Genomic DNA, 17,834 nt, shown 5'->3' with positions numbered 1-17,834 from the left:
GACAAACAAATAAGTGTTGAATTATTGTTGTGTTGAGTTAAATACGTTTGTGTGAATGCGTACGATTGAGTGTATTGCGTCTAATCTAGATAAATTGGCTACCTTTGGCTCGCTTTTCATCCTCCTCTTGCATTTTCTGTTTATCTTCTTCCATCATACGAATTTTATCTTGAAGCTCTTTCTGCTGGCGCTCAAACTCTGCTCGTTCTCTTCGAGCCAGTTCCAGCTGGCGTCTATAAAAAATAAAAAAGGCAATAAATATGCATGTTCCTCAAATAATAGGGCTGTAGTTTTCTGTACACAAAAAATTGAAATTAGCAAAGGAAACATTGGGGGATGGGGGGGATGGGGGATGGGGGGGGGGGGGGAAGAGAAGAGAATTAAAAAAGAAGAAGATGATAAAACAGAAATTAAGTACAATTTTGTTCTTATCCTTGTTCAATTATTTTTAAAAATCATATCTGTATAAAAAAATTTTCTCCAAAACTCTAAAAATTAATTTGGCAATTATGCTAAGAGGCTGATGATTTGTAAATGTAGCTAATTTGATTCTTTTTTTCTCATCCTCAGGTATATGGGACAGAGCCATCACATGAAAGAAAGCTATGTAAGAAATTTCTATCTTACATGGGATACCACGCGTTTGCATTTAATGAGATGGTGACACAAGGTCATTAGACACCCTTTTAAATTAATATTTAGTTATAAAAACCTTAATTTTAAAAGACATCTTGTTAATTGGTAGTATTAAATTTGATTTAATACATGAAACGAACATGTCAAATACGATAGTGTAGTTCATTTACATGGCTGTTAACAAAAGTAAAATGTTGTGACTGAAATTTCAAGGTACAGGGCATTCAAAATGGTAATGTTTTATATGACAATTGTAGTCCACTTTAAACATGTATTTCTCCGATTCCACACCGTTATTTTTTTTATTGGACAAAAACATTAATTTGATGGGTCCTGCAGTGGCGTAGGCAGGATTTTTTTTTTTTTTAAATTGGGGTGGGGGGGGTGGGGTGGGCGGTGGTGGCGCGCACCTTGTGTAGTGGGATACGACACAGAAACCTTTTTAAAGTTATTAATAAGCGAAAAGGTAAAAATTTCCCGCCATTGGGAAATAGTCCTATTAGGCTGACATTTGCTGGGGTGTTCTTTCATAAGCTACGGCCCTAGTACGGGCATTTTTTTAAAGTTTGCATTATTACCTGATATTATTTATTTAGGCGTGACCGCTAGCTGATGGACGGCAAATCAAATATTCAAATATATTTACATCAGGTGGCCCTTGTGTTATTGTAAAATTCATTATGGGAGGGGGAGGGGGAGGGAGTCTATAAAAATTGAGGTAAAAGCCAATGTCTGATACTGCATTACGCAAATGTTGAATAGTCCTTTGTTGATCTTTGTGTCATTTAACAATACGTAACGCAAAATCTTGCAGTTTCAATACCCTTGTAACGTTTTGTGACCGTGTCATATTTTACTTTTGGGTCTTTAGTAATACATATATATGTTAAAACAAAATGGCAATGACTGGTTGCATTTTACTTTAAGAATTAACATTACGTTGCACAATAACCACCACCACAACCCCACCCCCCACTTATGTTTTGTCACACCCCTTGGTGCACGTTGCGTAGTTCTCGAATGACCCCATTATTCAATCGTAAATAATAAAGAAGTAACATACCGCTGGTCGGTAAATGTTATATTTGACCGGATCAACTTTAATTAAGTTTCAATATCTATAATACACAATCTAATATCTCCCAGCAGAACTATTACATTGTAACAGTGTTCAAACTCGCACGTGCTGTTCGTCACATGGTGTGACATCGGGTACGGCCATTACTTCAAAGGGAGTGAGTAGCACATTTAAATTAAACTGAGTAGCACATTTAAATTAAAGGTGGGTTTTTTTTCACTTAATTTACAACTACTGTAGTAAAGTTTTGTTTGTTTTTTAATTACAAAAACCATACCAAAAATTATTTTAAATAATAATAATAATAATAAAATATTTGAAGAAAAAAAAGTACGAAACATATGTACACACCTTTTTACAAAATAAGATCGTCTGCTTAAAATAGCACAGCAAATGATAGTGCAGGGTGCACAATAAGTCAATACTTTACTTTCTACGTCCGTTCGGGCTATGTAAATAGCGGAGTGGACGTGTTGCGATAGATCCCAAATATGTGTTAACGCAAATGGATAAATTAAAACAAAAAGTTGTATTCTTCTACCAAAACTGTATTATATCAGACAATGTAGGCATTATTACTAAAAACTACGACACAACAGACTGTATCAAAACAGGATAAAACTAATTTGCATATCCAGGTCAGACTTGTTCGTCACGTGTTCGTAATCGAAAAAAATATACAATTAGCTAAATTTTAAAACATTTTTACGAGTTCAAGTATCCGCGATAAGAGCAACTTTGGGAATCTTTATTGGGAAACGGTTTGATATTGGATTGGGAATTTACGTTAGGGGAATGGGGCCGTTCATCGGCCCCAAAATGTATGGTAGATTATACCCATCGATAGGTACCTAAATGGGGGTCAGTGGGGCAAAGAAAACGGCCGAAGTGATCGGGTTGACATTACGGAAACCGAAAACGGCCGAAGTGATTCTCATTTTTAAAAAAAGAAGAAAAAAAAAGACTGAAAAAATAATTTCCACAATTTCTCTGACAACGGAAATCCGTCTCAAAACGGACAGTTAACAGCCATGCATTTATGATAAAATGGTCAAATAAAAAAGTTATTTGTTCAGCCATCTTGGTCTATTCGTGTAAAATAATGGTTATTTACCGAATCAATGAGAGAAAAACACTCCATCATATGCGGTCATGTGGGATTTAAAAAAGGTACACCCTCAGTGGTGAAAATTTAGACCAAGGGACTCTACAAGCCTTGTCCCAGGTCGAAATCTCAACCACCTCAGGTGTACCTTTTCTATCCCACATGACCACATATGATGGAGTCTTATAATCAACATGTCATGATATTCTTTGCGTAACTATACCAGTCGAATATATCAAATTAGGTGACACAATCACTTTCTCAAAATGATAACATTCTGTTGAGCTACAATTTCTCAAAATGACATTCTGTTGAGCTAAAATATCACAGGAGCTTAAAAAGGTGTATAATTTTGATTACTGAAATAAAGACAAGCAGTCTTGAGTGTCTACTTCATTTGACTTCCTGTATCCTAAAGGTTAATTTTAAAGTTAAAATTTTCAAATTAGAACATTTATATTGCACTAATTTCATTTGAATAAAACAACTAAAATACCTTTCTGCTTGTTTAGCCTGTTTTTCTTCCCTTGCTTGTGCTTTCATCTGTTGCACTTCTATCGTGTCTGGTTTTCTTCTACGCATGTAAAGTTCATGGTTGCCCATACACAATGCAAGAATACGTTTATTTATCCGCAACCGTTGAGCATAAAAGACAAAATCCTGCAATACAAATTGATATTTTACTCATTTTAAACTTGTGACATGTACTAAAATGAAAAGTAAATTTACAAAAACTTTTTGTAGCATGATAATGAAGCCAGGATGAACTATCAACTTAGCAACGAGATCATACATTTTATCTTTGCAGACATATAATCAGGAATCCAACAGTGGAAGTCTGGACAAACATCTGCACTTTCAAAATTCAAAGTATTACTCCACTGTCCTATAACCACAAAGTTGCTTTACCACTGGGCTACGTCCCGCCCATCTGATTCTGAGAGAGAGAGAACAAACTATATCAGCTACTAAAGGAAACTTCTGTTATTTATTTACAAGACATGGCCAAAGGCCATTATGAGAGGAATAAGGATAAGATCAATAAGCTTTTTGGACCCACAAATCGTCTCTTCTGGTATTCCAGAGTTAAATATTTACCAACAAAGAACACACACTTGTGACCAATTACAAGTGATAAAAGTGTGTTTTTTCTGAGGTCCATAACCAAATAATAGACATCTTCAAGTTTCATATTGTGTGCAAGAACCAGGCCATACAAATCAGTTGTTTTCGGCATAATTGTTTTTAATACTTCCAGTTAATAAATTCATGGCAAACAGTAAATGTTGCATAAATTATTATTGGTTAAATCTTGTACAGATGACCGATGTAATAATTCAGAATATATCTTACCATCCTCATAATAAATTTCTCATAAATTTATGTAAATGAAGAGACCGACCAAGATTAAAAAAACAAATCCTGCATTTCTTTTAACCGTATTTGTTCAACAACCTGTTGTACTGGCTGGGTATCCCATAACCACACCCATTAACACAAAATGGAACTAAGTAAGTAATTGGCAGTTCTCATTACAGATGTCCCACTAGGTGTCCATACTTACTGGTGCTTTTTTATCAATTGGCTTAATGACAAACTTTTTGTCATTAAAGGATATATTTCTGATTTCACTCCATGGAAAGCCTATTTTTGGTGTCAACCTACAAAGAAAAAATTAAGTACATCACAAAACAAATCATACATGTTATTTCTTTATGTAATTTTTTTTTTTTTAAATATAAGAGATACTTGTTTTTATATAAACCAATGATTAATTTGAAACATAACTTTTTAACCACATTGATGCTTAAGAAAGCGAAGAGTAGAACTAAATTGTACCTGCACAAACATTGTGCCATTTATATACATTCTTGAAAAAAAAAAATGCCTTATAGCACATTGATTAATTATTCTACGCAATCAGAAGTCAAACATAATTCCGAGGAAACTTGCTATAGATTCCCATTAGTTGCCAAGAATCCTTTATATGCACTTTTATACACAGGACATGGTACCAAGGGGATTCGATCCTATACCTCAAGCAACAGCTTTATCATCCGACTTAAAACCTGCCTAAGGCCAACAACAATCTAATAATAACTGAACATTCCCCAATTGGTGTTCTTAAAATGCATTTCAAATAGGAATCAGTTACAAAATATAGATTAATTTCATTATTTCATTACAAACAGTATTACATGTTATGTTTGTAGAAAAATCAATAAAACAGTCACACACTTTACCTGTCATCCTTCTCATAGACATTTAAGCCTAGTGCATCAACCCCAAGCAGAAGTTCTGTTCCTCTCTTGTTTTTAATGTCATAATAGTTGACGCCATACATTTCCAAATCCTGGGCAATCTTCAGGTACTCCATCATAGCGTCTTCCCTGAAACACATACACAAAACAATCAAACATTTTACAAAAATAAACAAAAAAGTCAAACACATGTCATTTCAAGGCAGATGATATCATTTTGTTCATAGTAAAAGCACATAAATGAATAAAACTAATTGCATGCATCGAAATAAGCATGGTGCCTGGTAACCCATGTACAGGTTGCCATAATTAACGCCTGAAAAACCTATAGTTATGATAAATTTATCAGTCATTCAAAAACATGATAATACTTGTATTATTCATTTATATCACTGTTCTCATTGTACTGGCATTTAAATTATATATTAAAACAGCAGACAATTGATCAAAATTATGATGATGGTGATTTTGCTAAAAACAATGTTGTGGCAAACAAAATACTATTCCAACTTCCATGACATGTCATAACCTGTGACTTAAACAATCGTTCTCAACCATTTCAGTGACCGTGCTTTTGTAACACGAAAATGCAAATTGCAACTTCAATTGTTACAATTATTATAGTTATTAGCATTTTATTTAATCATTCATCTCGGTACATATGCTAGATTTAACAGTGCTTACCTCATCAAACCTTTATGTTCTGCATACCAACTGATCACTCGCTCTTCCCACTGTTCCTTGGTCAACTTGTGCTGTTCATAAACCCTGAAAACAAACATGCCAGATAAAGTCAAAATAAGAAATTTAAAAATATAAATGAACTATATGAGGTTACAACAGGTATTATGTCTAAACTAAGTCAATTGCTGTTGATAATAAAATAATCCATGTAAAACAGTTTACCAGACTAACAAGCCACAACTGGAAATGAGATCACATTGATATTCACTATCTAACATATTGGGGGTTTTTTTTCGACACACTATCAAGAGAACAAGTGGAACCCTGCTGCATCAACTCTGCTACCTATATCGATAAAGTAAGCAAGGGATATTTTACAAGCATGTTTTTAACTGACAGGACAGTCCACAGATTATGACGAATAAAAAAACAAAACCCAGTCTATAAAGGCAGATATATCCTGTGACCCATCTACCTCATGCGATCACTATCAATCGAGCTAAATATCCCTCCAAACCACAACTGGAATTACAGCTATGTCATTTCATTTTCATGTCCTGGACAGGAATCGACTAAACTAACCTCTGTGGTAAAATTCTATCATTCGATAGGAAGCCTGGCTGGTGGCTTTCAGCGTTGTAGTCCATGTATTTTGCTTGGCATGCATAGGACGCTAAAAGAACAGCCGTTTCTGGAGGGCAGTAGATTTCATCATTCAAAATGCCTTCCTTCACTTGCAGAAAAAACATTCTCTTGAAAAAACAAAGAAAAAGAAATATGTTCAAACACATTTCCCATTACAAAAAAGACATAATGAACTGTAATGAGCGAGTTTTTCTGGAGTCATTAATATGACTATCCTTCACGAAGAATGAGAGTAAGAAAAGTAAGGTATGAGCTTTAGTTTTTACTACATTACAAATTTAATCACACTCTAATCTGAACAGTAGTATGGAATTTGGTGAATTGCTGTTGAAAGTACCAGCCACTCAGAATATGCTGGCCACACAATATAAAATCCCATCAAACATGAACATTATCAATTAGCATATTAATTTTTTTGTTAGGAAATATGTTTCAGCTTTGGATTACTCAATACGAAAAACACTGCAGGCCTACTGTTTGGAAACACTAACATATAACAAGACATAATGAAAACAACTTCACTTTTCTTCTAATTACAATGATCAAAGGTTGAAACAACAATTTTAGTTCTTTTATAAAAACAAAAGCTTCACTAACTAAAGATAAATAATGTAATTTTCAATTATTAATTTAGTTACAGAGATCATTTACCCACTTAATTTTTTTAGGATGAAATAAACTTTTTTAAATAAAATAAAATAAAAAGCACATAAAAAATATAAGAATACTGGGTACAGATATGAACAGGTCAGGATTTTGATAAAGAAGCACACATTAATGAATGTGTTATATGTATAATTGGATTATAATTATGTGAAATTTGTGCACCAGGTTTTGGACCAATTACTGATGACAGTAGAGATAATAAAGTAATTACCCCGATTAAAAAACAAGGCTGTGAAGATAAATTTTGCCACAAATTATTACAATGACACTGTTGAAGGTGACACATTATGCCTGTAATGCTAACTTCTTGGAAAGTAAAAATATTGGCTTAAACAAAGGTTGAATAAAACTTTCTTATTACAAATTATCATTATCTGCAATAAAAATATGCAGGGCTCACCCTGGATCAAAAATACCTGTAGCCAAAATATTAGCCAAATGGAATTTTTATTAGCCATATTGAAAATGATTTAGCCAAATTTGTTTTACGCAGTACTGTATAGAGTATTTATATATGAATATGAAAATTTATCTTTTTAAGCTAATTGTGTACAAACTGGAATAAATGGGAATAACAAAACCTTAATGGGGGTAGGGGCAGTTAATATATTACTTCCAGTTTTTTCAGCGGGGGTGGGGTTGGGATGGGGTTAAGCAATATCTTCAGAGTCTGAAGCCAGTACCCCATACACCCACACCAACTTCTAAGGCCTATGACATTAAATTAACAAACACACAGAAATATGGGGGTGGGTGGATGTTTATGGATGGTGTTTTTTCTTTCTTTTTTCCCAAATAAAAATTTGAGCTTTTTTTATTTTATTATATAGAACTCGTTATTTCTTTAAATAGCAATCTTTATATTAGTTTGAATAACTTTTTTTTTTCTCTCTCTTTTTTTTTTAAGTGACCCATCAATTCCCCACCCCAAACGATTTTATAATTTGTGCCATGTTGTTGCTGTTGATTTCAGCATCGTGTTAAAGGCTTGTTGCGATTTCTGCTTACAAAATACCTCGGCTAAGAATGCCGACTTCACCACAGTATACTCCATTTTCCAAAAAAAAAAAACCTCAACAACAAATCCTTTAACCTTCTGACTACTGCAGGCGAGATATCTCGCCCGACGTCACGTCAGTCGATATACTGTACACTGTATACAGTGCATTCCCCAATTCATATTTCCCGCCGTTTTGCACACAACACTCACCGGAAACGGAAATATAATTAAAGAAAAAAGATTTTTTTTCAAAATGGTGGTTTTTGTTTTTGATTTTTTCAATTGAAAATACCTTGAAATTTTGAGTTCAAAAAGTGGTTTTCGGCAAGTATTTTCGCTTGACAACAATGGCGGCACGTCGCTGTAATTTTCAGGGATCGATAGCTGATTGTAACAGCTAATTTGATAATAAATTTGATCGTTTTACCAACAACGAAAATTATCAAATATTGAAATATGAATCGTAGTTCGGGTTTTAAAAAAAAATCTGGTCAGAAAACCACTGTTATTGGGAATAATGGACATAAATACTGGACAGCTGGCCACAAATGCCCATAAGTAAACGCAACTTTTTCGATTTTTTGCCTAATTTTAATCACTATTAGCCGATCTAAAATAATAAAAATTACAAAAAAAGACACGAAAATAATACTTACCGATTCATATATGAACTTTATTTCATGTATTTATGAAACATTTAAGTGAATATATGTGAGTAAAAATTATAAACTTGTACCCACTCAACGTGGTTTTTGTTAAAAATTAATCCAGTAGTCTAAAGGTTAATAAAATTAAAATTTACTGGTCTTTTTAAAATCCAGCTAACTTATTAAATGTCACCTCAAGTCTTACAAATTTATATCTAAAATTATCTAACAAATATGATTACTGTAAACTAATTTTATTCAGTGTACATTTAACTGTAATTTGTATAATTTAAATACTGCATGTTCATTTCCGGCGATCGCGATCTGCATACATGCTCTCAACCATGGGTACGAAACTAACAAAGACAAAGGAATAAACAAAACTGCAGTTAGGTATTCATTGATGCTAACAACTATTGTTTTCTACAAATTTACATCAAGATTTACTTTTGCGTAATCATATTGTTTAATGTCCGCAACGATGTCTCTTGACACGCGGGTGTCAGCTGACTCTGAAGCATGACGTATATTCGCACCGAGAGCTGTCCTCAGTTCAGCCAACGAGCCAACGAAGGTTCTTCCTAACGTTCGCGAACTATTTGATTGGTGTTCGTCGTGTCCATTTGGTTTAATGTGAAGCGCACAAACCAGTCTAACGAACATTTTGTTTTTGCTCGGTCTGGCTGAACTCAGACCTTGAGATGGCCTACATGTCTTTTGGCCCTGAACTGGCATGTGTATTCAAATTGACACGCATTGTCGGTCTGTTTTTATTACTTTGGTTAAAAGATTTTACAAATTAAAAATAGCAAGTTACAGATCTTCCAGACATTGCTGTCATACATGTTGAATGCATGCTGTTAAAATTAATAACCGTGATTATTAAAATAAGCAAACATAAGGCCTACGCTGTATTCTGCATAACACCGTTTCTCGTTACCGGTTGCGAGATCGCTATTAAACTAATTGAATATTTGGTAGTATTATTATGTTTGAGGTGTCGGATAGATTATGTATCCATTTGTTTACATCAGAAGACAGAAAATGGCTTAGCCAAAATTTTAGCCACTTGCAAATTTTATTAGCCATTTTTTGTAAAAATTAGCAAATGGTTAATTTGGCTACCGACAGCGCGAGCCCTGAATATGGTTATCTAAACAGTGAACAGTATGTCTGGATAACGTAGAATAGATCTATTATATTATTGAAACAGTAAGGTTTGATGGTTGGTTTGAATTAGTATGGAAGGTATGATATAGAAAGATTTTCTTCTGATGTGCATTAAACCATGAAAATTTGGTCTCGGTGACTTAATAATACTATTCAAAACACTATTATCCCAAATTGTACATACATGCATGGCTTTCTGCTTGAAAATAATTTCATGGTACCTAATTAAAATAACAGTGCTCCAACTATTAGATTATGGGATTGAAATCTTTTGAAATTGAACACTTCATTTCATGTACTTTTAGTACAAATTTTGAACAGCAGTTAAAAATATATTCATTAATTTTCAAGATTTTAGAGTACATTTGAATTAGTAAGGGTGATATCTGAATTAGTAAAGGTGATACGCATACAAGGTTTGAAGATCCTACACAAGATATTGAACCATACAAGAAAAATAAAAAGACTGACACAAATCATAATACAACCTATGAAAGATGGGTATATGGAAAAAAAACCACACCCAAAAAACATCAATAAGCTTAATTATATTTTTCATCCCAAATACAACCCAATTAACTCTGTGAAAATTAAGTTGAGCAAACTGCCACCACAATCTAAACCCCCACCCCCAAAACATAAAAATAATTAAATCGAACAATCTGATATCGAGTTTGACGAATAGATATGAAGATCTCAAAGGTACAGATCGACTGGATTGTACTGAAATTGGTTTATAAAAATTCAACAGTGTTCTAAAGATTGACATACCTGGGTGATCTCCTGAATAAGTTCTTCAGAAACATCTTCTGGGAAAAATTTGGCTCGGAACTTGAACTGTAATGGGGTTTCCTTTTTCACATCCTGACTTAGAACCTAAACAGCAGAAGTTAAATGTTTGTTTAAAAAACCAAAAAAACTCACAACTAATGTACAGCATTGTAATAATGTAAATTATTAAAAACATTTTTATACTCATGTGATAAATGTTAATCCCCCACCCCCCATAAATGTGAATGGACATTGTGCTGACTTTATATTCCTACCCGTTAATAACACTTTTAAAAGCCCAAGTGGAGGTATTAGGAATGAACCAAGGCATGGTATGTTACTCCAGACCAATAAAGCACATTTAAAATCAACTACAAATATTTCTCAGACTCGATAAGCAAGAAAAAATAAAATCCAATAAACATTTTATGAAAAATAATGCTTACCTTTTTATTGAGTTTTAACCATGTGGAATATCCCTTGCTGTCGACATACTGGAGACCGAAAAACCAAATCTCACGCAATCCTATAGTCTTCACTACCTAAAAATAATAATTTGTAAACAAACTTAGTTGGAATTTTTTCAATTCCGTATTTATTTCAAACTATATTAAAAGGCCTGGGAAAAAGATAATATGTTAGTTTCTTCAAGTACAAAAACAAAAGAAATGTTTTGACATTAACCTTCTACCATACAGTATAGGATTTATAAGCTCACTTAAAAGTTCACAATTGTCAGGCAGTGGAACCGTAAGCACACTTAACCTTTAGACTACTGGATTAATTTTTAACAAAAACCACGTTGAGTGGGTACAAGTTTATAATTTTTACTCACATATATTCACTTAAATGTTTTATAAAAACATGAAATAAAGTTCATATATTAATCGGTAAGTATTATTTTTGTGTCTTTTTTTGTAATTTTTATTATTTTAGATCGACTAATGGTGATTAAAATTAGGCAAAAAATCTAAAAAGTTGCTTTTACTTATGGGCATTTGTGGCCAGCTGTCCAGTAGTTATGTCCATTATTCCTGATAACAGTGGTTTTCTGACCAGAATTTTTTTTTAAACCCGAACTAAGATTCATATTGCAATATTTGGTAATTTTCGTTGTTGGTAAAACGATCAAATTTATTATCAAATTAGCTGTCACAATCAGCTATCGATCCCTGAAAATGACCGCGACTTGCTGCCATTGTTGTCAAGCGAAAATACTTGCCGCAAACCACTTTTTGAACTCAAAATTTCAAGGTATTTTCAATTGAAAAAATCAAAACACAAGCCTCCATTTTGAAAAAAAATCTTTTCTCTTTAATTATATTTCCGTTTCCGGTGAGTGTCGTGTGCAAAACGGCGGGAAATATGAATTGGGGAATGCACTGTATACAGTGTACAGTATATCGACTGACATGACGTCGGGCGAGATATCTCGCCTGCAGTAGTCAGAAGGTTAAATTGGAGTACTCCATGGGTACCAGTGTATAGAAGAAAAGACTAAAATAGCTAGAAACTTTTGTCTTTGAAAAACATGGTTGACAGAATAAGACTTTTTTAATGTGACATCAGTAGATATGTCTGATATCATAAAAATGGAAACACTTACCTGATCAAACAACTGTTTGCCTGTCGTGCTAGGCTGGATTGCAAACTCCAATTCTGCATCCATAGTCACGACACGAACATTCACCTGCAAATAATCAAAACATATGTATTAAGACAAACTTACTAGTGTCAAATTCTCTTTACTTTTACAAATGAAAAAAAAAATTCCACTTATATAACAATCAGCAGCACTAACAAATAAATACAAATAGTCATCGAAATATGCAATGTGGCCGATACCACATCTACAGGATACCAGAAATACAGACCCAGTTACCACACATTTATATTTCCATTATTACTATACAACAGGCTGTCCCAAACACCCTTATACAAAAGAAGGATAAAGATGGGATTGAAAATATAGAAAAAGAAAAAAGTATGGTGCAACATTATTCAGCCTGTTACTAGATAAACAAGTCAAAAAAGTGATAATGAGAACATACTTAACAATTTGACGAGACCAGAAGTGGGGTATAATAATTATTACATGAAATTATGCCAAATAAAAACAAAGCAGTTTTAAAAATGTACAATTGGTCATTTTGGTTAGTGTCAGAGCTAGCCCTGCTATAAAAACCTTCACAGACACATTAAAACTTTGTTATTCATTCATACTACTGTAGGTGTATCTCATGGCTCGAACTATAAATAACTGTATATCATCTGCCAGTATTTAACATTTGTGCATTTGAAATGTCTACATACAGCACAATAACCTTTCTGTCATGTTTAGTTGCTGCAAATGTCACTTTAAAAATAAATTACCATAGGCAAGCCAGGGCTAGCTCCGGGTTAACACAAAGTTTCGTCAAATTATCTATTACAGTTCAAAAATGGCAGAAAACCTGTTATTTTCTAATAAAATGTAGTAAAATTATTTTGCCAACTTAAAATAAAATTTGCCAATTTGGCGACTGCCAGAGCTAACCCTGCCAACTCAAAATTGCCCCTGTTAGGCGGTTTCACCAATAGCAATTCTTTTTAAAATTGCTGTGGGAGACATTCTTAAGTTCGAGCCCTGGGGCCTAATTCACAAAGCTCTCTTAGGCTCTGCTAGACAACAAAGTATCCTCTTTGCAAGTATTATAGCATTGCACTACGAGATCGCAAAGTTGTGAGAGTTTAATGAATTAGGCCCCTGGTATCTAAATAACACTCAGCTAGTCAAAATGTAGGTGGTAGCTTTAGTTTGTGGAGAACTAAGTACAGTTCTCAACTTTGATATTTGGTAACCTCCTGATAACCTAAACAACCTTCTTGACTTATTTCAATCCCTGTAAATATTTTTTACAGCTAGTCTTATGTATATCCTTGGATTCAAGAAAAAACAAAGCCATGTCATCGACTATCTAGTTCGAAGCTAATTTAACTATACCCTACAGATTCCGCTCCTATAAGCTTTCTTTGCATTGTCATATGGGGAATGGGGTTAAAACTGTTGTACAATAAAAGGTTGAAATAAGAAAAAATGATTAAGAGAAACCTATACTAAAACTTGATTAAGTTACCATGTGACAGTTAACACTTGCCTATTGCAATGTACAGTCCTTGGTTTTTGAAATATGCTAAGGCAAGTGAAAAGTCACCCTCCAAATAAATAAAATAGGCAGTGTAGCTCAGATTGGATTATGACTGGTACGTCTACAAAATTGTCTAATATTTCCTGATTTGTTCAACAAAGAGAAATACCAGTTTAACGACTGCATGAAAGCCACTGTCATGGTTTTTAATTTTTATTGTTTTATTAAAAGGACCTTCCCAACAGCTAAATGAGCTATGAAAATGGTCGATTTTTGTAAACAGTTAAAATAAAATATACCCATCTATTTTATGTGCACCGTTTGTGCGATGTTTTTCAATTGAAATTATGTGTTCTGTACGAGCACGATCACACACTTTATAAAGCAAGTTCTGAATGTACCCAACAACTACATTAAAATGTTTCCTTATTTAGGATATTGGTCAACTGACATCAGAGAAACATTTTAGACCAGACTTCACAACAGTTAACTTTCAGACAGGGTGTGAGAACTAGCCTAGCAATGTTCTTTTGAACCAATTCACCAGGCAATGCTTTTAACCACAGACTTCCATTAAATATATATATTTTGACTTAATTTAAAGATAAAAATCAACCTTTAAAAAAAAGTTAATTATATATGTACCGTTTGACTTAATATAAAGATTTTAAAAATCAACCTTTGAAAAAAAAAAAACCCCAACCCTGTTTAATAGGGACTCCATAAACTTTTCTTCTAGCCATAATTAATTTTGCAACAACATAAAACCACTACTAAAATTAGAGCAAACCCAATTTGATTCTAAAAGATAAATAAAACCGCTCAATTTCACAAACTTACTGGCTTCGGCATCTTGATGATTCTATCACCAGCACTGGAAAGAAAAATCAAAAAGTACCAGCTGGTGTAGGCAACTGAAGGACTGCTGTTATCGAGCAAAACCTAAAACAGAACAAAACAAGTTTGGGTAAAATATTAACATCAAACATTTAGAATCATTTGAGCTGCAAATAGAAACATTAAAGGGACACACCCTAGTTACGGCTAGTTGTTTTTCGCTATTAAACCCATTTTTTCACAAATAAAATTGCACGTTACCTACCGTTTATTATTTAGAATATACATTTCCATTCACCTGAAGTGTTTTTTGGTAATCCTGGTGTTTGTAATACCACAAAATGCATTTTTCGTATTTCCGAAAAACGGAAGCACGTTTGAGAAAAAAACTGTTGAGCAGACACGGTCTAATCTATTTTTAGATGGGATATTTCCATTTCAATGTCACAGACGTTGGTATACCACGTGACCGTTATCATTTTGGTTCGGTTTGTTTTCTCGTGCACGGTTCAAGCAATCAACATCCGATTTGTTGTTGTTCATTTGTGAGATTTTTCTTCACAGTTCGTGAACATTTTCAGTAACAATAAAGTTCAGACAAGTAAGTATCTCAATACAAAACGTTACAAATCCTTAAAACCAATACTTTTGCTAAGTCCTACGATATCTGGAGAGGGGATACAACCAGGACAGAACAGTTGGAACATGTCCAGGAGAGGTGAAAAGAACGCACCCCAAGTCTGTGAAATTTTTCGCAACGTAGGCATTGTTGTGCTTCGAGCGACATCTACCGGTAACATCAGAATACAAACTTTCAAAATTATATCAAGCAATTGGGACATGGGGATTCCCATGGTATTTATCGATATAAAACCTGCTTTTTCACTCCATTTGATAAAAACGTGAACTAAGTGTGTTACAGGTTTGTAGATTAACCAAATTATAATTTATTTTCGCTGGATGGAACTAGGGTGTGCGGCTTTAATACCAATTACAGAATACTTATCTTTTGGCGAGCAGATTACATTGTCATTATGACATAACTTCTACTTTTCAACATTAGTCCATTTTGTAAAAAGTATATCTGGCAAAAACGTATGTGGTATTTTATTTATTAGTTACCTTCAAATAATGTAAAACCTGACAATTACTAATGCAGGGCTCGAAAACTCATCAGAAAACAAACACCTGGGCCACTAAAGATTCGTTTTCAGTGACTCAAACTTGCTTTACTAATTCAGGGCATTAAATTTGAATTTTTTTTTTTAGGCAATCAATATGTTGTTCATCTGGTTTTAGTGTTTACACAAACGATTTTCTTCAGTAGTTCAAATAGTGAAAAGGTTAATGGGCAACAATATTCAAAAAAGCGATTTTTGTAACTTTTCTCCTATCATAAATACGAAAAAATATTTTTTGTGTGCTAGGGATAACTTAAAAGCTACCAGGCGGAAATAAAAATTAGGTTGTTTGTCCTAACACGACCAACCCACGAAAATCTTTTGGAGTAGATTTAACAAAAATATATATTTACCCAATTTCAATTTTGGCTTAAACAAGTATAATATTGATCTGTAGATGATTTTTTAACAAACAATTTAAAACCTCGATATAATTTAACCAAAATTTATTACTGTCAGTTTCAATTCGTTAGAAATGAAAAATGCGGTAAAATGCTATTCATTCCTGCAACGGTGGCACGAGATCTTGCGCACCACGGTGAATGTTTGTAATACATGGTACATGCTCTTGCGACAGACAAAATGGGTTTTAAACAAAATTGATCTAATGGTAGCTGCACAGGTACATTCGTGTGAGCCAAATGAGGCTATGTACGGGTATGCTTTGATAGTCACAAACTTAATATTAGCAGTCATTTTGTCCGACACTAGGTAGTCTCTGACTAACATTGCGTTTGCTATTAATAGACCTGATTCAATCCAAAAGAACTTATACATAATACAAGTGTCGAACTCTGCGGACAATCTGTAATCAGCAGACTTAGACTGGCTTGGCATAGCGGCGAGAGATTTTCATGTCATTAAATTGCATCGGAATATAATATAATAGTAAAAAAAAAAATACCCATAAAGGTGAAGTGCTTCAAGCATTGCATATCGTGACGTCAGCAAACTACTTTAAATTGTAAATATGTCTGGCATGCCAACACAGGTAGCATTTTTATAACGAAAGTACACAGATACATTGTAGTGTTTTCCCTAGCTTGTTTTAGCATGATTTTCCGCGATCACGGAAAAATGGATGGAATCGCTGAATTTAGTAACTGAAACGGAATTTGTCATTTTTTAAAAATAACCTTCAAAAGTTGTATTTCTGGTTCAAGCACCATAATAAATATTTTTAGTAGTTTTAAGATTTAATATTGATAATATACGCATAGTGTTTTGGTATGAGAACTTTCATGGAGTGTACTGTATGCCTAAATATTTTCAGAACCGTTAATTCTCGGAAGTTACGCTTAATTGCTGTAAGCTTGCAACAAAGCATGTGACTGTTTACCCGTGTCACTTTACATAGTGAAATTTAACTTGAAATATAAAAATAAACATTTACTAATACAATTTTAGAATGTTGATTATATAATAAGATTTCTAGTACGTTCAATTTCGATATTTTTCAATAATACTTATTACGATTCAAAAGCATAGACAATTTATACAACGCTTTCGCCAGAAAACATAATTTCGTAAAACTTCAGGCATATTCGTTAATTTGTACGGAAACATTTCACATTTACAGTCCATCCCACTGGGAACGCCTTTTTTCATGCTACGGAATTTACTACATGTTATTTATTTCTGAACCGATTGTTTTCTAAATTGCACACAAAAATAGCATTTTACTTTTCTTCTCACCGGTTTATTATTGTAACACGTGTAGCATGTGCTACAGACCCTGCGGTTCAGGGGGTCCTGCGGTGAGGCATTGTCATCATTGTGTACATTATCCCCCTCTCCCCGATGTGGTTGCAAAATATATATCTTGGAAATTGGGCTGTTATTTGTGCTACAGGCTCTGAATATATAATTCTATATATATATATTTAAAGTTATAAAATAATGTCGAAACTTTAAACGATCGACAGAACAGTGCTTAGTTTCGGTTCACTACCACTGGCCTATATCCAGATTGACCCGACCTCGTTTGAATATGTAACTTGTGCACACGGCACACTAGTTAGGTTA

At 33.6% G+C, this 17,834-nt stretch overlaps 1 protein-coding gene across 2 annotated transcripts in view; it reads right to left on the bottom strand.

The window, feature by feature from the left end:
* Window positions 1-17,834, bottom strand: part of LOC121371754 (radixin-like) — a 29,219-nt gene that overhangs the window by 7,063 nt on the left and 4,322 nt on the right. For both annotated transcript variants that reach the window (XM_041497880.1, XM_041497881.1), the window contains exons 2-11: window positions 14,632-14,733; window positions 12,270-12,353; window positions 11,110-11,205; window positions 10,664-10,768; window positions 6,347-6,516; window positions 5,765-5,848; window positions 5,063-5,209; window positions 4,384-4,480; window positions 3,316-3,479; window positions 103-233 (exon numbers count right to left, since the gene is read on the bottom strand). In XM_041497880.1, coding sequence (XP_041353814.1) covers window positions 103-233; window positions 3,316-3,479; window positions 4,384-4,480; window positions 5,063-5,209; window positions 5,765-5,848; window positions 6,347-6,516; window positions 10,664-10,768; window positions 11,110-11,205; window positions 12,270-12,353; window positions 14,632-14,643 — 1,090 coding nt within the window. In that variant the 5' untranslated portion in view covers window positions 14,644-14,733. The remainder of the gene's footprint in view (window positions 1-102; window positions 234-3,315; window positions 3,480-4,383; window positions 4,481-5,062; window positions 5,210-5,764; window positions 5,849-6,346; window positions 6,517-10,663; window positions 10,769-11,109; window positions 11,206-12,269; window positions 12,354-14,631; window positions 14,734-17,834) is intronic.

Source organism: Gigantopelta aegis, chromosome 4 (genome assembly GCF_016097555.1).
Source record: "Gigantopelta aegis isolate Gae_Host chromosome 4, Gae_host_genome, whole genome shotgun sequence".
Taxonomy (NCBI): domain Eukaryota; kingdom Metazoa; phylum Mollusca; class Gastropoda; order Neomphalida; family Peltospiridae; genus Gigantopelta; species Gigantopelta aegis.
Note: the sequence above shows the minus strand (reverse complement) of the source record. Positions and strands in the feature narration are given on the sequence as shown.